Consider the following 24135-nt stretch of genomic DNA (forward strand, 5'->3'; position numbering starts at 1 on the left):
CTAATCCAGCCAACATCCCAGGTTTCTGTGTACATTATCTATTGACAGTGAGCTGCTTATCACAGAAGGGGGCTTGGTCCGACAATTTGGCACAAGGGAGCTAGTCCGGGCAGCGATAATCTTCTGGTTATAAAACCTTCATTATATGGCAACAACAACATACAGCCTGACTCTGTCTCAGCTACTACCGCATGCTGTCTCCAGATTACATAGCAAAAACCTGCTGACAGATTGCTTAGCATGCCAACTCTCCATTCACAGTAAATATTCCAACAGCCGGGACATTAGTTGAGCAAGCTCCCTTCTGAAATGTGGGTCCCAGAGGTTTAACATTCCCTATGGATGAACCATACATGTCTAAAATAAAGAAATATGTGTATCGTCAACTACTGTGATAGATGTAATTGTGGTTATATCTAGTTTATCACTTAGTATTTCCAGAGACGTATATAAGTGCATAAAACCTAAATAGAATTTCATATAGTGTCTCAACTGAGGGGTTGTCCACCTTTAGAGACATTGTCTTTAAAGTTAAATGCAATGCATATATTTATAATAAAAATCATATTTGCTAATAAATTCCATTTACATTTTTGTACCATTTGGTTTTTACACGTTCTTTGTTTCCTTGCATATTCACCTTTGATGTAGCCTCTGGTCATAAACCCCTAGCGAAAGCACAGAACAAGGGAGATTAAAGAGTTACACATTTTCCACTGCACCCTCATGGCTAGCTGACTTAGATTCTCAGTTTACTCATATGCTTAATATTTTTAGACCCAATTACATGCATTTAAGTAAAAACTAAAAATTGTCTGAAGGTTTCAGTTCAGGTCACGAGGCCCAGAGCCAAGTCCACCATCACAGTCCATTCTCGGACTGTGCATATCGGAAGTGTGAACCAGCCTAAAGGAGTCATATCAGAAACACAAAGCTACTTTTTTCCAGAAATAGGGCCACAGTTGTCCGTAGTCTGTGACTAGCATTGCAGCATTCAACTAAATCTCATGTAAATTTCGAATTTCATATAACCCTTTTAATGTATTGTCAAATTTTATTACATTTCTCTTGCTCCACTGCAACTTGCCACCTGCAAAGTGCATATTTGCTAGATTCTTTTGACCAGATATTTTTTTTTTTCACTGTAGCACCAGCTTTACATTACATCCAAGGATGGTCTGGTTCAGCTGTCACCACATAGGTGTGATACATATGGAAAAGCTTGCACAGACTGCTGCCTTGCGAGAGACCCATACTGTGCTTGGGATGGAAATTCTTGTTCAAGATACATACCTACATTAAAAAGGTAAATCATAGAGAATTTTTTTTACTGGAAGCATATTATACATGCAAATCTGCATGATATACAAAAGTACTAAAAATGCAACAGTATAATTCACAAGATACAGTATGGCCTGTGAGACATCACTAACTTCAAATGTTTCCTCCTCCCAAGGCGTTCAAGAAGACAAGATGTGAAAAATGGGGATCCTCTCACACAGTGCTGGGATGTGGATGACAGTAAGTATAGTAAGCAAAGTACTTTGATGTGAACAGATATATTTAATCGCCCATTATTGCATTTTATTGCAAAAAACATAATTCTGTCATTTTGACTTTTTTGTCTAGTTACGTGGTTTACCGTTCAGATTAATTATTTTAATATCTTGATAGATTGAACGATTCTGAACTCAGCAATACCAAATATGTGTATTTTTTATTGTTTTATTTTGAATGGGACAAAAGCTGGGTGATTTGAACCTTTGTACATTTTTTTTTAAACTTTGTTTTTTTTTAACTTTTTACTTGTTTCAACAGTCTCCGTGGGAGACCCGAAGCAGCGATTATCTGATCACTTGTGTGTGTCTGCAGCCCTGCTCTGTGTAACAAAAATGCTCATCTGCTTTGAGCGCTGACCACCGGGCGGTGCTCATAGCAGTTTGGCAACGACAACCACAGGGGTCTTCTGCAGACCCCGAGTTGCCATGCCAACCCATTGGTGACCCACGGTTATGTGACATGGGCGCTGATGGGCAGAGCTAAGATGCGCATCCAGTTTGTGTCAGCTAAAAGCCACTGTCAGAGATTGACAGTGCCATTTAACCAGTTAGCAGCCGCTGGTGGATCACGATTCCAACCGCGGCTGTGATCATTTTTTTCAAATAATGCTAATTTGGCTTGCAAAGCATTCATTAGCAGTTTGTGTAACGTGGCTGCACAAGGCAAACTGTGTGGTTATTATTATTATTATTATTATTTATTATTATAGGGCCATTTATTCCATGGCACTTTACATGTGAGGAGGGGTATACATAATAAAAACAGGTACAATAATCTTGAACAATACAAGTCACAACTGGTACAGGAGGAGAGAAGACCCTGCCCGCGAGGGCTCACAATCTACAAGGGATGGGTGAGGATACAGTAGGTGAGCATAGAGCTGGTCGTGCAGTGGTTTGGTCAATCGGTGGTTACTGCAGGTTGTAGGCTTGCCGAAAGAGGTAGGTCTTCAGGTTCTTTTTGAAGGTTTCGATGGTAGGCGAGAGTCTGATATGTTGTGGTAGAGAGTTCCAGAGTAGGGGTGATGCACGAGAGAAATCTTGTTTGCGATTGTGGGAAGAGGAGATTAGAGGGGAGTAGAGAAGGAGATCTTGTCAGGATCGGAGGTTGCGTGCAGGAAAGTACCGGGAGACGAGGTCACAGATGTATGGAGGAGACAGGTTGTGGATGGCTTTGTATGTCATGGTTAGGCTTTTGTACTGGTTGCGCTTTGTTAATTCTAAAGTATATTTCTCAGGGCAAGGTCTATACACCTGCATCTGTATAATATGATGTTGTGTTCTGATGACAAATGTAAGTGATGTTGCTGAGTAAATTTAGTATTGGCATGGATTTTGAGCACTGGTAAGGTCATGGTAGAAAAAAAACTGACATGGCCTACTTGCTCATATGGGTTTGCAAGGTCAGTGTGTAAGAGGGTGGTGCTGGTATGGAAAGTAAGGAATGTCTGGCGTGATGGAATGTTCTGCTTCTCCCCTGCACTAATTATTGTAATGAACTACTCTGTGCAGAGTGCAGGTGTGGAGCTGGAGCAGCATGTGTGAGCTGAGGCTACTGCAGAAAGGACTTTTTGTGCTGATAGCTGAAAGAGAGAAGAACTGTGTCCTGATATAGCTGCAAGAGAGCTATGAAGATACAGAGAAAGGGATTTACAGTTTCCAGGAGCATCCCTAGGATCCAGAAGCAAGAAGACCACGTTTCACAGAGCTGACAGAAAGCCATGCGCACCACCATATTAGACTGCTGGGGGCCCCCCTCGGACTGGACCTGATTCTCCAACATCACAGTGAGTCTGTTCCTGTTTGGTGCACCTGTTAGGGCCTAGTGTAGGCTTCAATAGTCAATACACGGGAGCCGTGTGGCCTGCTTAGTAAAGGCCAGGGAGGTTATACATAGAGTAGCATCATCACTCGTTTATTGTTTACATATGCTTGTTAGACATATTTTGAGTCTGCAATAGTTGTAGCACCTTGCTGTTTTACGGAAAAGTTAAAGTTTATAACCCTTGTAAATTGTCTGTTGCCATTGTATACCCCTGTTTGCATCTTCCTCATTCCCTTCATTCCTTGCCTTCCAATAAATCTACCCTTTGTTGTTTTCACCATATCTTGTGTACAGTAGTCTTTCTGCACTGTGGTGGTCCCCCTGCCATCGCTTCAAGTGGCGCTGCGAGCAGGGTACTGTCACCAAGATGGAGGCAGCAGACAGCAATGGCAGGAATGCTAATGTTAATTGAGATGCTGTGGGCATTGGTGAAACCCCTGCAAGGACACTCCCTATGGGCACCATATTTAGTGTGCTACCAAAGTTTGACGCAAAGAATATGCCACTGCCCGACTGGGTGTCCCGGCTGCAAAGCACCCTGAAGATTTATAGCATCAGCCCAGACCTTGAAGTGGACATTGCGTTAACTGCCCTAGAGGGAGAAGCCCGTAGAAACGTCTGCCTACAACCAGAACTCACCCGCAGTAACCTGAAGGAGCTAGTGAAGTTCCTGGAAGAGATCTACGGCGAGACTGCTAGCGCCGGACACCTTCGCGCCAAATTTTTCTCTAGGCTGCAGCGGGAAGAAGATGGAATCTCTCAGTATGCAACAGCACTGCAAGAAGTGTTAGCAGAGGTGCAGAGAAAGGACGCAGATGGATTTGGCTGCATGGGCTCTAAAGACCGGATACTCTGAGAGCAATTCATTCTGGGACTGCACAGCACATCCTTGAGGCGAGCACTGTCAGAACGGGTTCGGGCAGATCCGGCTCTTACGTTTCGTCAAATCCTGGCAGAAACAGTAGCCCGAAGTAAAGAAGAGAGCTATGTGTCTGGGGTGATGCGTGTCCAGGGTGCCAATACCAGAAAGGACCCAAACCATCAGGAGGTGCTGGTCCAGGTGGTGCAAGACTTGCAGCGGTCCCTTGTCAACATGCAAGAGAAACTGACCCAGATGGAGCGAAGAGTGGGGGAACTACAACAGTCTGACCCACCGTACTCATGCAACCATTCTTCAGCCTGACCGATAACGGATCAGTGGGAGCAAGCCCCCTCCCGTCAGGCATCGGAGGCACGAGGACAGGCTTGAGGTACCCCTCGGCGAGGAGGAGGCATCCACTGCTGGGAATGTGGAGGACTGGGGCACCTTGCCAGGGACTGTTGAAGCTATACTCAAGGCCAGCGGAAGCCGCCGTTAAACTACCAACCCCTGCAGTAGTGCGGCACTCTGTGGGGGAGGCGAGAAGAGAGGCCGCTCCATAGCATAACGAACACTTGATTGCTGGGAGACCCATCCTGCGTGCTGAATTCAAAGGAGTTCTAACGGATTGCCTGATAGATACTGGGTCACAAGTGACAACGATGCCAGAAGCGTATTTCAAGCAGCATTTCCAGGACCTGGCCAAGCCAGAAAAAGAGACATTGATCTGGTTGTTTGCTGCCAACCAACAACCGATCCCTTTCACAGGGGTCGTGTGGATGAATATTCAAATCTGTGGGCAAGAAGTTGTGAGAAAAGGGATCCTGCTAGTCCCTGAGCCTATCAAGGAGGATGTGCCTGTAGTACTGGGAATGAATATCCTACGTGAACTTGATCCGATTATGTTTACCAAACAGGGACCTGGATATTGGAAGAAGGCTACTACACATAAGCCTACCCAAGAAGCCCTTCAACGACTGATCCGTGTCTGTGGGACGCAGAAGAGTGTGCCATCTTATCAGACGGTAGGGGTCATCCGGGCTCCTGGTAAAGAACCTGTAATCCTACCTCCCAAGCGAGAAACTATAGTATACCTTCCAGTGGGGACTCACCGCAACCTTGATGGGTTGAAAGTGGTTGGTCAGCTTGTGGTAGGCGGAGGAGTGGACCAAAAAGTCATGATAGCTCATACGATAGCTGTGGTCCAGCGAGGACATGTCCCCATAAGAGCTTTGAATATGGGCCCCGGGGAGGTCACCTTGCCATGAGGGACAGATCTGGCCCTGGTGTACCTACATAAGGGTGAAGTGTTGAGTCAGAAGGAGATGTCTTTATCACCGAAAGAAGGCGCGGGGTGGACCTTTGCAGTTACTGCGGGGGACGAAGAGACGCCATCCCCGGAGTAGAGTGGACGGGTCATCCTTGATCAAATGGAAGTGGATGTGAAGGCTCTGGGCCCTGAGCATGTGCAAGCAATAGAAACTATGCTGTGGGAAAATCAGGCCATATTTGCCCGTCACGCCGAAGATTTCGGCTGTACTGAAGCCATCACGGGTGAGATACCGACTGGGGAAGCTCGTCCAATTCGAGAATGATAACGGCAGATCCCGCCCAAGATGTATCAAGAGGTGAAAACATTACTGAGGCAGATGCTGGATTCAGGAGTGCTGCAGAGTAGTCAGAGTCCTTGGGCAGCCCCGGTGGTGCTCTTCAAGAAAAAGGATGGGACCATCTGGTTCTGTGTAGATTACAGGAAACTTAATGCCTGCACTGTTCGAGACTCGTACCCATTGCCTCGCATCGAGGAATCCTTGACAGCATTGGGGAAAGCCAAGTACTTCTCCACCCTGGACCTAGCAAGCGGATACTGGCAAGTAGCCGTGGCAGAGAAAGACAAAGAGAAAACCACCTTCATCCTCCCTATGGGGCTGTTAGAGTTTAACCGGATGCCCTTCGGGCTCTCCAATGCTCCAGGCACATTTCAACAGCTGATGGAAAAGTGTTTGGGAGACTTAAATTTTGAGGCTACCCTGATCTATCTGGATGACATCATTGTGTTTTTGGCCTCATTTAAAGAACACCTTGCCCGGCTTGGACAGGTACTCGGAAGACTGCGGGCTCATAACCTGAAGGTGAAGCCAAAGAAGTGTCACCTCTTCAAGAGAGAGATCGAGTACCTGGGCCACATAGTGTCACAAGATGGAGTTCTACCCTCGCCAGAAAAAGTGACTGCTATCCAGAAGTGGCCAGTCCCCCGAACCGTGAGAGAACTCCAGGCCTTCCTGGGACTCGCTGGGTACTACCGCCGGTTTGTTAATGACTTTGCAAAGGTGGCGGGTCCTCTCAATGAGTTGCTGAGGGGAACCGCTGGAGTGTCGAAGACCCAGCGCATACCCTGGGCACAGGGACAAGATGAAGCCTTCCAGGCTATAAAGAATGCCCTTATCTCAGCCCCGATTTTGGCCTACGCAGACTTCGATCAACCTTTCCTGTTGTACACAGATGGTAGCCTTCATGGACTCGGTGCAGTACTTTCTCAGATACAGGATGGACATGAGAGAGTCATCAGGTATGCCATGCCAGCAGGTCCCTGCGAGACAGCGAAAGAACCTCATAATTACAGCTCCTTCCGGTTATAGCTCCTGGCCCTGGTGTGGGCCATGACAGAAAAGTTTGCAGGCTTCCTGACAGGCATCAAGATTCAAGTTTGAACAAATAATAATCCCCTGGCCCACCTTGAGAGTGCTAAATTGGGGGCCTTGGAACAATGGTGGGTGGCTCGCCTAGCCAAGTTCGACTTTACCATCTGTTATCGCTCTGCTACTGAAAACGCAAATGCTGGTGGGCTGTCAAGAGTGACTGTAGAGACTCCAGTGGGGGATCTTGATGAGAAACTCGAAGAGGAGGAAACCCCAGACTTTCGTAAGTTTAAGCCCAGTCAAGAAGGGAGGCCTGCGCATTACCCCGGACCCTGGGGAGAACCAATGAGGAATGGGGACACATTCAGGATGAAGACGAAGGGCTGAGACAGATAAAATGGTGGGTAACTCAAAAGCGGAAGCCTGGCAAATGAGAGAGATGATCTGGACTCTGAAATGAGGAGTGTGTTACACCAGTGGGATAGACTGGAAGTGCGAGAGTCAGTGCTATATCGTAAGAGGCAACAGCCAAAAGATATGGAAGTAAGGTGGCAAGTGGTCATCCCAGGAAAAATGTCTCAAGAAGTAGCTAAAGAAGCCCACAAATTTGGAGCGCACTTCGGACCCACAAAGACCTACCAATGGTTACAGTGGTATGTGTATTGCCCCCGGTTGGAGTCGGTGGTGGAAGAGGTTTGCCAGCAATGTCAAGTATGTGACCTCATTAAGAGTACTGAACAGAGGGCACCCATCCAAACCATACAAACTAAGGAACCGCTAGAAGTCTTGATGATCGACTATCTCCTCGTGGGACACTCGGCTCGGGGGCTGCAATACTGTTTGGTGATGACTGATCATTTCTCTAAGTTCGCAGTAGTCACTCCGACTAGAGATCAGACTGCAGAATCGGCGGCACGAGACATTTGTCAAGACTTCATCCGGGAGTATGGGTGCCCAAAGCGCATCCACTCCAACCAAGGCGCATGTTTCCAAGGCAAGGTGATGGAAGAATTGTATCGTATGTATGGCATCGAGCGGTCCTGGACCACCCCTTACCACCCTTAAGGCAACGGAGCTTGTGAACGCTTCAACCGAACCTTACTTCAAATGCTGAGAACGTTGGAGGAAGATAAGAAGGCGTGTTGGCCAGACTATCTGCTGGAATTGGTCTGGACCTACAACAATCGGGTCCACTCCACCACGGATTATACCCCCTATCTACTGTTGTTTGGAAGAGCTGGATGGGAGATCATTGAGCTGAAACTGTAACTTCATGGGTGAAAGAGCATCGGCAATGATTGCAAACGATACGGCGGTTGGTGTGTCAGCAGCTGCAAGAAAAAGAACATACGGGCCGCAAATCGACTCAAGAGTTATCGCTCCAACCTGGAGACCGAGTATTAGTCAGAGAGAAATGCCCCAAGGGAAAACTAAGTAAGAGATGGGAAGTACAGCCGTACAAAGTTATCGAGCGAGTGTATAATAATAATAATAATAATAATTTTATTTATATAGCGCCAACATATTCCGCAGCGCTTTACAACTTATAGAGGGGACTTATACAGACAATAGACATTACAGCATAACAGAAATCACAGTTCAAAACAGATACCAGTAGGAATGAGGGCCCTGCTCGCAAGCTTACAATCTATGAGGAAAAGGGGAGACACGAGAGGTGGATGGTAACAATTGCTTTAGTTATTTGGACCAGCCATAGTGTAAGGCTCGGGTGTTCATGTAAAGCTGCATGAACCAGTTAACTACCTAAGTATGTAACAGTACAGACACAGAGGCTATTAACTGCATAAAGTGTATGAGAACATGATGGAGGAACGTGATTATGTTGTTGTTTTTTTATTAATAGGCCACACAGGGATAATTAGGTTAATGCGTTGAGGCGGTAGGCCAATCTGAACAAATGAGTTTTTAGGGCACGCTTAAAACTGTGGGGATTGGGGATTAATTGTATTAACCTAGGTAGTGCATTCCAAAGAATCGGCGCCGCACGTGTAAAGTCTTGGAGACGGGAGTGGGAGGTTCTGATTATTGAGGATGCTAACCTGAGGTCATTAGCAGAGCGGAGGGCACGGGTAGGTTGGTAGACTGAGACCAGAGAGGAGATGTAGGGTGGTGCTGAGCCATGGAGTGCTTTGTGGATGAGGGTAGTAGTTTTGTACTGGATTCTGGATTGGATGGGTAGCCAGTGTAATGACTGGCACAAGGTAGAGGCATCGGTGTAACGGTTGGCGAGGAATATGATCCTGGCAGCAGCATTCAGGACAGATTGGAGCGGGGAGAGTCTGGTAAAAGGTAGGCCAATTAGTAGAGAGTTACAATAGTCCAGACGAGAATGAATAAGTGAGACAGTAAGAGTTTTTGCAGAGTCGAAAGTAAGAAAAGGGCGAATTCTGGAAATGTTTTTGAGATGCAGATAAGAAGAGCGAGCCAGTGATCGGATGTGGGGGGTGAATGAAAGCTCGGAATCAAGGATGACTCCAAGGCAGCGGGCATGTTGCTTTGGAGTAATGGTGGAACCGCACACAGAGATGGCAATGTCGGGCAAAGGTAGGTTTGTAGAGGGAGAGAACACGAGGAGTTCAGTTTTTGACAGGTTCAGTTTCAGATAGAGGGAGGACATGATGTTAGAGACAGCGGTAAGACAATCACTGGTGTTTTCTAAAAAGGTCGGCGTGATAACAGGAGAAGAGGTATATAATTGGGTGTCGTCAGCATAGAGATGGTACTGGAAACCAAATCTACTGATTGTTTGTCCAATAGGGGCAGTATACAAAGAGAAGAGGAGGGGGCCTAGGACTGATCCTTGAGGAACCCCAACAGTAAGGGGAAGGTGAGAGGAGGAGGAAGTGTATGCTAACGGCCCTGTCTACAAGGGTCAGATTGAGACTGGGGCATCTGCCCCTAGAGTACTTCACATAAATATGCTGCGGCCTTGCCGGTCTGAGGTCTGTTCTACACCATTGTCGCCTGAAGGCACTACTCCACTTCCTGAATCTGTCATGCGTGATGGTGAAATCAATAATGAGTGGTGGACCATCCCTGACACAGTAGGGGGCCCTCAGTCGCACAGAGACAGTAATCCCATGGATGTACCAGTACCACCGTGAGAGGACGAGACCAGACAAGAGCTCACAATGTCTCCTGCAACAAGTGTTCCTCTGGAAGATAGTCAAGCCTTGCCTGACAGACAAGAGCTTCGGAGATCCCAGAGGTCTAATGCAGGGGTTCCACCAGTCCGATATGTAGAACAGTGTGCTCTGTCTGTTTTTACACCTTTGTTGCCCCCTCTATAGGTGCTGTTTCCGCATTGCACGTTCCTCCATTACACTTTGACCCTGATGCTGTGATGGCCGAGGATGACCATCATTAAGAAGGGAAGCATGTAAGAGGGTGGTGCTGGTATGGACAGTAAGGAACACGCTGTCACTTTAAGAGGCTGCACCCCCTTGTCTGGCATGATGGAATGTTCTGCTTCTCCCCTACACTAATCGTTGTAATGAACTACTCTGTGCCGAGTGCAGGTGTGGAGCTGGAGCAGCGTGTGAGAGCTGAGGCTGCTGCAGAAAGGACTTTTTGTGCTGATAGCTGAAAGAGAGAAGAACTGTGTCCTGATATAGCTGCAAGAGAGCCACGAAGATACAGAGAAAGGGATTTACAGTTTCCAGGAGCATCCCTAGGATCCAGAAGCAAGGAGAAGACCACGTTTCACAGAGCTGACAGAAAGCCGTGCGCACCACCATATTAAACTGCTGGGGGCCCCCCTGGGACTGGACCTGATTCTCCAACATCACCGTGAATCTGTTCCTGTTTAGTGCACCTGTTAGGGCCTAGTGTAGGCTTCAATAGTCAATACACGGGAGCCGTGTGGCTTGCTTAGTAAAGGCCAGGGAGGTTATACATAGAGTAGCATCATCACTCGTTTATTGTTTACATATGCTTGTTAGACATATTTTGAGTCTGCAATAGTTGTAGCACCTTGCTGTTTTACGGAAAAGTTAAAGTTCATAACTCTTGTAAATTGTCTGTTGCCATTGTATACCCCTGTTTGCATATTCCTCATTCCCTTCATTCCTTGCCTTCCAATAAATCTACCCTTTGTTGTTTGCACCTCATCTTGTATACAATAGTCTTACTGCACTGTGGTGGTCCCCGGCCATCGCTTCAAGTGCACAAAACCCACTTGTCTATATGTACGGTGTTTTTTTCACCTCTTTACAAGAAGATTAAGAACTGATTGCATTTTCTTGACTTTACATCAATATCTCTTTCAGAGCCTTCGAATGAAGCTCCTGAGGAAAAAGTCATTTTTGGTGTTGAGATGAATTCTACTTTTCTTGAATGTGTTCCTAAGTCACAGCAAGCATCTATCAGATGGTTTATTCAGCACACAGGGGAGGAGCGGCAGGAAGAGGTAAGTCATCCTGGTTGTACGTCTACAATGGAAATATTATCAGACTTCATAAGACCGAAAATTGTGTGTCCTTCCCTTTGTAAATGTGTTTTATGCTTTATTGGAAACGATTTATCTCTATCAGAGGAAAGCACTCCCAATCCTGTATGATTTTCCATTTCATTTTTTTATGACATGTAGGAAAACCTTTTTTGATAAATGATTTTTCTTTGCCAAGTTGTTAAGGTCAGGTTAACAGAATAAATCATGCTGCATGAAGGGATTTGATTAAATAAAGGACTATAAATTATTATTGTTTCAGGGTTTTTATATTAAACAGTGAAGAGGCAGTAAAAGAATAATACACATCTCATTCCTAACAGTAAAGTTTATAGGGTAAAGCTGACGGGCTTCACTAATAAATTAACAACGTATCACTTAGCAGTATACATGAAAACCATGAAAGCTGATAGTCTTTGCTGGACTTACAGTTATCGTGGCCAAATTACTGTAATTTTGTCCCATAGGATTTACTAACGATCCGTTATCACCAGTCATATCATGCATGTGTGAGTATAATCAAACAGTTGCTGCTAAGCAGATGTTATTTTGTACAGTTGTCTGTCACTTAATCATTTATACATGGACTTCGTCAGTGTTTCCCAGTAGTTAAGTGGCTCAATTTCTCTAACACAGAAGTAGGGGAGGTGAAGAAAGCCATGGGCCTGTTGCTAGAAGATGGAAAACTTGTTGATAATTAAAACAAAAAAACAGGATTTTATTACTATATTGTTAATGTATAACAGGCTTTAGTTTCCTGGGGTGGGCTCAGTTTCATGGTTCTTTTGGGGCTTCTGATTACTTGCCACACTCATGACAGAAATTAAAAAAAAAATTGCTTCAGACAAATGCTCTATTAGTTCCTTAGGATAATATATTTTGGCGTCTGGCTATCAGAACTCCCCTCTTTTAGCAGCAGTCAGTTCATACAGTCAGGTCTCCCTTGTCCATGACATTCCCTATATCTTATGGATGCCCCCGATAGGTTTGCATAAATTATATATAAGCAATTCTATGGATTAAATGGGTGGTCCGAGACATTAACCTTGATGGCCTATACTTAGGATAGGTCATTAGCCCCTTAACAACCAGAGGTATTTTTAATTTTGCATTTTAATTTTTTTCTCCCCTTCTTCCCAAAGCCATAACTTTTTTATTTTTCAGTCAAAATGGTCTTGTGAGGGCTTGATTTTTCCAGGACGAGTTGTACTTTTGAACAACACCATTGATTTTAACATATTTTGTACTGGAAAATGAGAAAAAAATTCCAAGTGCTGTGAAATTGCAAAAAAGTGCAATCCCACAATTGTTTTTCTCTTTTTTTTACCATGTTCACTAAATGCTAAAACTGACCTGCCATTGTGAATCCCAAGGTCATTACAAGTTCATAGACACCAAACATGTATAGGTTATTTTTTACTTAAGTGGTGAAAAAAAATTCCAAAATTTGTTTAAAAAAAAATTTCCGATACCCGTACCATTTCTATTTTTCTTGATCTCGGGTTGGGTGAGTGCTTTTTTTGCATGCCGAGCTGATGTTTTTAGTGATACCATTTTGGTGCAGATACGATCTTTGATCGCCCGTTATTGCATTTTCATGCAATGCCACGGTGACCAAAAAAATTAAATTCTGTTTTTTTAACTATTTTCTCGTTATGCCATTTAACGATTGGGTTAACGATTCTGAATGTGGCAATACAGAATATGTGTATGTTTGATTTTTTGATTGTTTTATTTTGAATGGGAAGTAAGGAAGGTGATTTGAACTTTTTTATCTTTTTATATTTTTAAAAACTTTTTTTTCTTTTTGAATGCTTCAATAGTCTTGAGGAGAGAATAGAAGCTCCGATCAGCTCTGCTACTTACAGGCGATGATCAGATCACCTTGCCAGAAGCGAGAGTTAAATGCCTATGTCAGAGATTGACAGCGGCATTTAACTAGTTAACATCCAAGGGTGGATCGCAATTCCACCCGCGGCTGTTAGAGGCACATGTCAGCTGTTCAAAACAGCTGACATGTGCCGGAAAAGATGTGGGCTCAGTGCCGGAGCCCACATCAAAGGGAGGGAGTCTGACATCGGCGTACTATTACACCCGATGTCGGAAATTGATTAATGTCTGAATGGTGAGTTGTGTGTCACAGATCAGCTGTTCCTGGTGTCGGCGGTGACTACAACTGCTTAGTTGCAGAGCTGCATGACACAACTCCGCCAATAAAATAGTGGCCGTGGCCGGGAACTGAACAACCACCCCTATTCAAATCAATAGCGGATGGATCTATAGTACCCGGCTGTGGCCACTTTTCCGTTGACGGAATTGTGCTATGCAGCTCTGCAACTAAGCAGTTCCAGCTGCTGCGAATACCAGGAACATCTGATCAGTGGGGATGCCAGGTGTCACACCCTACCGATCAGGCATTGAAGATCTATCTTATGTATAGGCCATAAATGTTAAAGCCCTGGACAACCCCTTTAATTAATTTCTTTGCAGTTATTCTGTCTGCCCATGTTTGCTGCTACTGTACAGCTCGAGTAATTTGAATGTTCTATGACATATTTTCTGTAGTATTAAGTCGCTTGTCATGAAGCAGTAAAATAATATATGGTAGGTTCATTTTTGTGAATATCATATATATATATATATATATTATAGAAGTTCACAAAGAGTGATCTGAGATTCTGAGATTTTAAATATTTTGGGGGAGCTGAATTAATAAATCATGATCCATTTTTTAGCTCTCCAGAAGGGAGATATTGCATGTAAACCCGCCATAGTTTAGACACATTGCGAGCGAATTAGTTATAATACATGTTGCTGCAGTTCATAATATTTATATTTGTAACCACATTAAATTTCCCACAGTCCTTCCAGCTATCTAAGCCATCTGTTAGGCTTTATTTTTCTGTAGACTGTAAATGAAAATAAGCAAGTGTAATTGTATTACAAAAAACGAAATACACAGACCTGCTTTAATTATTAGAGGCTTTACGTTACTAAAAATATTCTCTGTGCAAACATGCGACTCGCTAAGGGCAAAGCTGCAGTAACCTTAATTAGACATTTGGAAAGAATTATATTAGGTGTCATTCCTACACGCTAACCTTCAGTCGACAATTTTATCAATGTCAAAGCCACTACTTTTTCATTCTCACAAGACATTTACTAAAGACAATGTATGCCCTTCTGCTGTAAGACTTAAAAGACTCAGAGAAGTTCCTTCTCTGTGTGAAAGGAACTACAATGTCAAAGAACTTTATATTTGGCTAAGTGAAAGCTAATATTGTTATTAATAATTTACAAAAATGGAGCACACATCCTTTTACTTACCTTAGTGGTGATTTCTAGAAATTTGGGCAAAAACAACATGGTTAAATTCCCACTGACAGCAAATGCACAGGAACTTATTGACCTTCTGTTTCTCTTTTACCCCTTCACGACATCTGTTATACATGTACAGCACACGTCAGACAGCAGGAGTATGGAGCAGGCTCTCCCTGGCAGGTGATGGCTGTGTATTACAGTCACGACCTGCCCCTAACAATCACGGATGGAGTGGAGCTCTGCCCCGATTGTTAACCTGTTAAGTGTCGCTGTCAAACTCTGACACATTGTGCACATCATTCTCCCATCAGTGCGCCCATGTGATCGTGGGTTGCCGATGGATTGTCTTGACAGCTGGTTGTCAACTGATGACCCCGGTGGCTGTTATTACACCGCTCCCTTGAAACCCACCCTGTGGCCAAGCTTGGAAGGAGAACATGATTTTTGCTTTATGCATTGATGCTATGGCACCAGTGATTGGATGATTGCATATTCAAGTTACCTAAAGGGCCAACAATAACAGTGAAACGTAAAACAAAATGTTTTAAGAAGTATAAAAAAATAAATAAAAGAGCCAATCACCCCCTTTCCCCCCATTGAAAATAAAGATATTAGAAAGATAAAAAATACAGATATGTCGAATCACTGCATGCATAATAATCCAATCTATCAATATATGAAAACAATGAACCCGATTGGTAAAGACCGTTAATGAGAAAAATTCAAGAATGCCAAAAATACATATTTTTGGTTGCCACAATTCCACAAAAATGTCTGTAACCTGCAATAACAATGTCACATCCATCTCAACATGGTATAAATAAAAACATTCTCTCTCCCTGAAAAAACTAAGCAATCACACAGCTAAAAATGTTACGGGTCTTGGAATTCGGCAACATAACCCTAAACAATTTATTTGGGTAACTTTTGATTTTGTTTTCACCACTAAAATAATAAAAAAATGCATGGATATTGCTGTAATTGTATTGACGAGGAGAATCATATTCCATGGTCATTTTTGCAACAAAGTGTTCACCATAAAAACAATTCTCAGAAAATAATGTCAGAAGTTAGTTTTTTTTTCACAATTTCACCGCACTTGGATTTTTTTTTCAAATTTTCCAGTAGACTATGTTGCAAAATAAATGGTGTCCACAAAAGTAAAACTTGTCCTGCAAAAGAAAAGTCCTCATATGTCTTTGTGGACAGAAAAATAAGAGTTATATCTGTAGGAAGAAGAACGGAAACACAAAAAAAGAAATTGGCCCTGTCGTGAAGGGAATTAAGGTACCTTCACACTGAGCAACTTTACAACGAGAACGACAACGATCCATGACGTTGCAGCGTCCTGGATAGCGATCTCGTTGTGTTTGACACGCAGCAGCGATCTGGATCCCGCTGTGATATCGCTGGTCGGAACTAGAAGTCCAGAACTTTATTTGGTCGTCAGATCGGCGTGTATCGTCGTGTTTGACAGCAAAAGCAACGATGTCAGCAATGTATTACATGGAGCTAACGACCTGTGAGAACGATAAGTCAGTCACCGTTACGTCACCGGATCGCTCCTGCATCGTTCTGGAGCTGCTGTGTTTGGCATCTCTACAGCGACCTAAACAGCGACGCTGCAGCGATCGGCTCGTTGTCTATATCGCTGCAGCGTCGCTGAGTGTGACGGTACCTTAAAATCAACCCCAATCTCTGTAGTACATGGCATTTATTCAGTAATCCTATTAAGATCTTTTTAAAGAGGCATCTATGCTGTTCTGGGTTTTTATAGCACTTTAAGATTATGTGGACACTGCGTCTTTTTGCGTAAAACACTTATGAGGGAGTTTATCAGGATAAGGAATACCCATATCAGTCTTGGAACAAAATGCCCACTGGCACAGGCCTCTTTGAAAAATTAGTGTATCTTATGGGCTGTCAGAAATAGAATCTTCCTAGCTTTTGGCCTGGCATAGATTTTAAATGCAATTTCTGTCAGTTTTCTGAAAAATGAAACAGCAAATTTGTTGTAATTTGGCTGACCACGGCCTCCTTAGCTAAACTGCACCCATTGCAGACTACATTTTAGACTTCGGGACTGCTGCTGAGTAGTGATGAGCGAATATACTCGTTACTCGAGATTTTCTGAGTACGCTTGGGTGTCCTCCGAGTATTTTTTAGTGCTCGGAAATTTAGTTTTTATTGCCGCAGCTGAATGATTTACATCTGATAGCCAGCATAAGTACATGTGGGGGTTGCCTGGTTGCTAGGGAACAAGTATATTCGCTCATCACTACTGCTGAGAAGTGGCTACATGTTTGAACAACTGTGACTTTTGCCAAAGCTTTTTACTCTTGAAATTTGGGGTTGAGAGAATTTTCAAATTCCTTTATAGGCTTTACTGTAGGCTAGGGTTTTTTTTTTATCATGCTTCGGTTGCTGAAGGACACATGATAAGACAATGGGGAAGAAATGGATCTCTAAAACTTATATTCACTATATCATAATCACAATGGATCCTACAAGAGATGAACGGATCAGGCAAAATTTGAAATGGCCAAGTCAAGCTGATTTTCTCAGGAAATTTGATTTGCGGAGAAGTTTTTCTTGACAAAACAAAATCCATTATTACTGTATCTTTTGAAGTCTCTCCAGACCCCATTACATAATAAACATAATATGCAAATAATAGGAAAAATCATTATACTTAGACCGGCATCACACTACCATCTAACACGGCCGAGTGCTATGCAATAAAACATTGCATAGCACTCTGATCAGTGTTATTCTATCTATTGAGATCTGTGATTATTTTTTCATGCCCATTTGGTATGAGAGAACAATCACAGCATGCTGCAATTGGCAGCGAGACTCGACTCACTCACTTATTGGGTGCAAGTGAAACATTGGACTGCACTTGGATGTCATCCCAGTGCAGTCTGATATACACTAAGTCAGGCTGTGGAGGAGATGGATAAATTACTTTCTCCATCTCCTCCGCACGAGTGCTGCTATTCTCTCATGCGAGAGGATAGGAGCACAGTAGCATGACACTCGGCACCCGCTCGCAGCAGAGCTGGAGCCGAGGGTCATTACCATATCACATCCGATGCTCTTGCAATAGATTCCATATGCTACTGTGATTCCAGCCTTACTTTACCACTCACCTCTATAGCTCCACCGCTTCTCACATCACCTGTCTGACCATACGCACAAATATTTACACTGTAATTACGTTACAATGTGTGCGGTGAACTTGTGCAAGGATTTCAGTGCTCACAGGGGCGCTCAGAAGATGCACCGAGAACTGGTGAGAAGTGGAGGGGCCAGAGAGGTGAGTGTTAAGGTGATTATAATGATTTTTTGTATTTGATGACACGTTATGGTTAAAAAAATGACAACCAGTCATTTTGTTTACTCCTTCTGGAAATAAATTACAAAAAATCCAAAATTTGGAAAATGCAGATTCTTCTAAAATTTTAGTAGAATTCAGTTCCACTTGATGTATTCGCTAATGGCTAGATCTTTCATCCTGTAAAACAGAAGCTGATACCTTGCACTTCGAATCAATGCTCCCAATGTAAAAAAAAACAAACAAACAAAACAATTAAGGTGTGGTTTATTTAAGTGCTCCATTTTGGGATTTTGAGTTAATAGAGGTAAATCCGAAACCTCAAAATATTACCAAGCCTCCCAGCATGTCCATGCATTACACAGACTATTAATTTCACAGGAACCCATGCTTCATTTTTACTTACTTTTGGGTTCCTTAAGAAAGCTAGAAACACATAACATATCTTCTAACACATTAGTGACACGTCCATCTGTGGCTTTTTTTATTCAGAAAGCAATCTGTCATTGTAATGTCCATTCTCATTACTGGAGCTCGAGGAAAGGTATGCTTTGAAGATGCTACCACCCAAAAGCAGCTGTCTTCTCTGTGAAGATGTTTCACATGTGCTCTAGTTATAGTAAGACTGTTTACCCAACAAAAGAGATGGCCCCATTTGCAAAGACCAATAAAAAATGTGTTGCCTATTTCCTTTTCTTGGTTTGTTATACTTTCTAGACCCTTATGATTTACATACTAGTATGATTTTACGTAGTTTGCTGTCAACAAAGTTGTGAGAAATTGTATATGCCTACAATATTGACACATACCATGGCCCAAAGGACACACAAATATAATAGCATATACAATGCAGGATTTGCCATCACTGAATCAGCAGAATTTATATTTTCAGGCATTACTTTAAAGGAAATGTTTATGTATATGTTATATTCATACTATATAAAAATAAAGGGAACACATGAAAGAAACGATTTGCAAAATATAAACACGTGTTCTGGCTAAATAAGCTTCTGGTTTCAATGGAAAACATAATTTGCTAATCTTAAGTATACACAGAGTGAGTAATATTCTTCTGTTAATAAACTGATGAGTAGTGTTGAGCGATACCTTCCGATATTTGAAAGTATCGGTATCGGATTGTATCGGCCGATATCCGAAAAATATCGGATATCGCCGATACCGATACCCAATACCAATACAAGTCAATGGGACACAAATATCGGAAGTGATCCTGGATGGTTCCCAGGGTCTGAAGGAGAGGAAACTCTCCTTCAGGCCCTGGGATCCATATTCATGTGTAAAATAAAGAATAAAAATAAAAAATAGGGATATACTCACCCTCTGACGCGCCCTGGTAGTAACCGCTGCAACCGGCAGCCTCCGTTCCTAAGAATGAGCGAGTGAAGGACCTTCGATGACGTGGCGGCTTGTGATTGGTCGCGTCACCGCTCATGTGACCGCTCACGCGACCAATCACAAGACCGCGACGTCATCGCAGGTCCTTCACTCGCTCATTCTTAGGAACGGAGGCTGCCGGTTGCAGCGGTTACTACCAGGGCACGTCAGAGGGTGAGTATATCCCTATTTTTTATTTTTATTCTTTATTTTACACATGAATATGCATTCCGATCCCGATTCCCGATATCGCAAAAATATCGGAACTCAGTATCGGAATTCCGATACCGCAAATATCGGCCGATACCCGATACTTGCGGTATCGGAGTGCTCAACACTACTGATGAGTCTTTAAAGCTATAAAATATATGAATTTATACAACTTTTAATTTCATTTTTAATTTCCATCGTACTCTAAGTTTGAACTTCTGGTTATACTCTTGCCATATAAACAAATGAGAGCCACAGTCTTCTCCTCCATCTAATGTTACATGGTGGTAGCCACGTGACTATTTCAGCTGCTTCATCAGGTGTGCCCCTCTTGTGTAGAGCAATATGTGCAGATAATTTGTATGTTGCATTATTTCTGATAGATAAATAGGTAGATATGGAATATAAATGGGATAGATAGATAAATAGATAGATAGATAGATAGATAGATAGATAGATAGATAGATAGAGAGTAAGCTTTTTGGTTGTTTTCACATAGTATGTACTAATGAAAGTATGAATTATGCATGCCTCTCTTTGACGATAAGTACTTAATATAATGTGTTAGATAACTAAAAATTCTGTTGCCTTAACAGTTTAAGCAATTATATATCCTTTTCAGGAAAAAGTGGTAATTAAAGAAGCACTCCCATCAAATTTTTTATGTTAATATATTGCAGTAATCCTATTATATAGCTCTGTGTACTTACAATTGCTAATTTTCCCTTTCTACCAAGTTACAAGTGAATTCTTCTCTTTTCCATTAGGTCTATTACATCACGTGATTAAAAACAGACTAGCTCAGTCATACTAAGCTGTATGTAGAAACAAGAAATCTATTTTCCCTATATGAGTCATCACTGCAAAGTCTCTGGCAGGTTGGGAAGCGGAGAGCCAGGGCAGGAGTTGAATAGAGACTCATTAAAGGAAAATAGACTTCATGTTTCTACATGGAGCTTCGAAGGATTCAGCTCATCTGTTTTTAATCACGTGATGTCATAGACCTAATGGAGAGAAGAATTAACTAGGTAGAAAGGCAAAATGAGTAATTGTAAGTACACATTGCTATATAATAAGATGTCTGCAATATATTAAGAGGATAAAAAACTTTGATATGAGTGCTTCTTTAAGATGTAAAGGCACGGATGATTGAACTCGGGGAGACCAAAACATCCAACACCGCGGAGACACCATCACGTGTTTCTCAATGCAGTGATCCAGAACACTGCCCCCATCCCTTATGGGAAATATGCAAATGCATGTAGAGTAGCTGCGAAGACACCACGTGTTTCTCAATGCAAGCAGTGAATAGCCAGGCCTTTCCCTGGGAAGGAACAACCACGGGAAGGGCAGCATCCAATAAAGGAAAACATCCAATAAAGGAAAACCACCTATGCCAAGCATGGTATCCATCCACAGACAGCTGTTTCGGGGTTTTTGCCCCTCATCAGTGTGGAGTAGGAAACTGGCTATTAGGAGCAGTGCCTAGTAAAAAGGCTGTAAAGGCACGGATGATTGACCTCGGGGAGACCAAAACATCCAACACCGCGGAGACACCATCACGTGTTTCTCAACGCAGTGATCCAGAACACTGCCCCCATCCCTTATGGGAAATATGCAAATGCATGAAGAGTAGCTGCGGAGACACCATCACGTGTTTCTCAACGCAAGCAGTGAATAGCCAGGCCTTTCCCTGGGAAGGAACAACTACGGGAAGGGCAGCATCCAATAAAGGAAAACCACCTATGCCAAGCATGGTATCCATCCGCAGACAGCTGTTTTGGGGTTTTTGCCCCTCATCAGTGTGGAATAGGAAACTGGCTATTAAGAGCAGTGCCTAGTAAAAAGGCTGTAAAGGCACGGATGATTGACCTCGGGGAGACCAAAACATTCAACACTGCGGAGACACCATCACGTGTTTCTCAACGCAGTGATCCAGAACACTGCCCCCATCCCTTATGGGAAATATGCAAATGTATGTAGAGTAGCTGCGGAGACACCATCATGTGTTTCTCAACGCAAGCAGTGAATAGCCAGGCCTTTCCCTGGGAAGGAACAACCACGGGAAGGGCAGCATCCAATAAAGGAAAACATCCAATAAAGGAAAACCACCTATGCCAAGCATGGTATCCATCCACAGACAGCTGTTTCGGGGTTTTTGCCCCTCATCAGTGTGGAGTAGGAAACTGGCTATTAGGAACACTGATGAGGGGCAAAAACCCCGAAACAGCTGTCTGTGGATGGATACCATGCTTGGCATAGGTGGTTTTCCTTTATTGGATGTTTTCCTTTATTGGATGCTGCCCTTCCCGTGGTTGTTCCTTCCCGGGGAAAGGCCTGGCTATTCACTGCTTGCGCTGAGAAACACGTGATGGTGTCTGCAGAAACTCTACATGCTTCTTTAAGATGTCATAAAGGTTAATATCAATCATCAGTACTCCGCATATATCTTTTGATGCAGTTATACCAGTTTTATTATAGTGGTTTTCTTTTGAACTTTATTTTGTCATCCAAATTGCTTGTTCCTTTGTTTATGAATTAATAAAGAGAATGTGATCCACATCAAACAGACAATAGGTTCTTTAAGGTAAAAGATGCAGTAATAAGTATGTATATAAGTAATAATAGTATGTAGGTGACTTTGATGATATTAGTCATTGTATGGAGGTTTTCTTTGTATTAACAGTGTAAAATTAAATCAAATATTCACAATCATTGTGAATTGTTGGTGAATATTATTGAAGTTTTGTATTTAGACAAGGAGGAATCACAGAAGTAACAGTAACAGGGACGCAACTACAACAGGTGCAGGGGTTGCAAACGTCACTGAATACTAACATCTAATAATGTCAGTCAGAGCTGATGATTGCTTGACAGATAGGTATTAGGTAGTTGGATATTTACATAGTTAAACAATACTCATACTTACATTCTCATATCTGCTTCCACTGTTCCCCAATTGGTCGCTTTTCCACCTTTTCCTGCATCAGGGTCTTCTAGTGGGCACGTGGGATGTGATTTTTTTGTCAGTAACATAAATGATGTGCATTGCACCATATGTAACCTAGTCAGGAATAGGTGAAGAGGAGCTGATAGGAGGACTGGGCGATTGAGCAAAAATGCCCGATTCATGTTTGTAACATAAAAATCCCATGCCCCATGAGGGTATGTGTGCTTAGCATCTTTTGCAAGGCAAAGATTCTTCAGGAAACCCCCTGCTGTATTTTTCTTGACGCTTTTTCGTTGTCAGTCTATCTGTCGATTTTGCGACAACAGTATTTTTTTGGAAGATAAAGTTTAAAAGCGAGAGAATTCTAATTGGAAGTTGCCCGAAGAATAATCAATCTACTCTTTTAACCTATTTTCGGCTTTGGAAGCGGTTAAACTGACAAAAAGAAATGACAAATGATGGAACATATGCACAGCAAATTGTTTTTATAGTGCTATGCATTATGTTCATTCTTTGAAGCAGTCTTTTAAAGTTTTTCAGGTGGGATCCAGGTGGAATCAGCCTTCAAAAGACATCGTGTGCATAAACCCTAGTAGGGGAAAAATTCCTTCCCCACTCCACATACGGCAATCAGACTTGTTTTCTGGATCAATGTCCCATCACAGAATCTGGTACCCATAAAACGTAAAGTTATATTTCTTAAGAAAGGCATCCAGGCTGTCCTTGAAATATTTTACTGAATAAGCAATTCCAACATAGTCTCACTGCTCTCAAAGCAAGAAATTGCTGTCTGTGGTGATCGAGAAACCTTTTTTTCTCTAGATACACAAAATTCCCCATTGTCAATATAGTTAGCCAAGGTGTAAAAAGATCATTAGAAAGTTCTCTGTATTGTCCATTCATGTATATGACCATTGTAATAAGATCGCCCCTAAGCCTCATTTTTTTCAAACTGAATAACTCCAAATTTGATACCTATCTTAATACTGCAGTTCACCTACGCCGTTAACCATTTCACGACCTATGACGTATAGATACATCATAGGTCGTGTCTCGCATCTTTCTTAATTTAATCAGGTATCATGTGCCTCTAACAGCCGCAGGTGGAACCGCGATCCACCTGCGGCTGTTAACATGTTAGATACCACTGTCAATCTCAGACAGTGAATTTAATTTGCACACGCCAGAAGCACTTCACAACTTCACACTTGTCACATCATCTCGGAATGCAGATGGGTTCTGCAGAAGACCCCCATGCTTGTCATTGCATTGATGATGATTTTTGTGTAGAACATGTGATTGGATGATTGCAGCTTCAAGTCTCCTATGGAGAATATTGAAGCCAGTAAAAAGTTGAAAAAAAATGTTTCAATGTTTTTAAAAATATTTAGAAACTTAAAAACATAACTTCAAAACACCCTCTTTGCCGCATTAAAAAATTTTTTAAAAAAATTCTCATATTTGGTATCGCTGCGTTCAGAAATGCCCTGTCTATGAAAATAGAAGTTAAACCGAAAGGTAATTGGCATAATGAGAAAAAAAATCAATACACCACTATTATGTTTTTGATCA

General features: G+C 42.6%; 1 protein-coding gene across 2 annotated transcripts in view; it reads left to right on the forward strand.

Moving 5' to 3' along the window:
• SEMA3D (semaphorin 3D) overlaps window positions 1–24135 on the forward strand; it is a 312494-nt gene that overhangs the window by 279148 nt on the left and 9211 nt on the right. For both annotated transcript variants that reach the window (XM_077264655.1, XM_077264654.1), the window contains exons 15-17: window positions 1149–1306; window positions 1457–1521; window positions 11172–11311. In XM_077264655.1, coding sequence (XP_077120770.1) covers window positions 1149–1306; window positions 1457–1521; window positions 11172–11311 — 363 coding nt within the window. The remainder of the gene's footprint in view (window positions 1–1148; window positions 1307–1456; window positions 1522–11171; window positions 11312–24135) is intronic.

The sequence above is a fragment of the Ranitomeya variabilis genome, chromosome 5 (assembly GCF_051348905.1).
Source record: "Ranitomeya variabilis isolate aRanVar5 chromosome 5, aRanVar5.hap1, whole genome shotgun sequence".
In the NCBI taxonomy this organism is placed as follows: Eukaryota; Metazoa; Chordata; class Amphibia; order Anura; family Dendrobatidae; genus Ranitomeya; species Ranitomeya variabilis.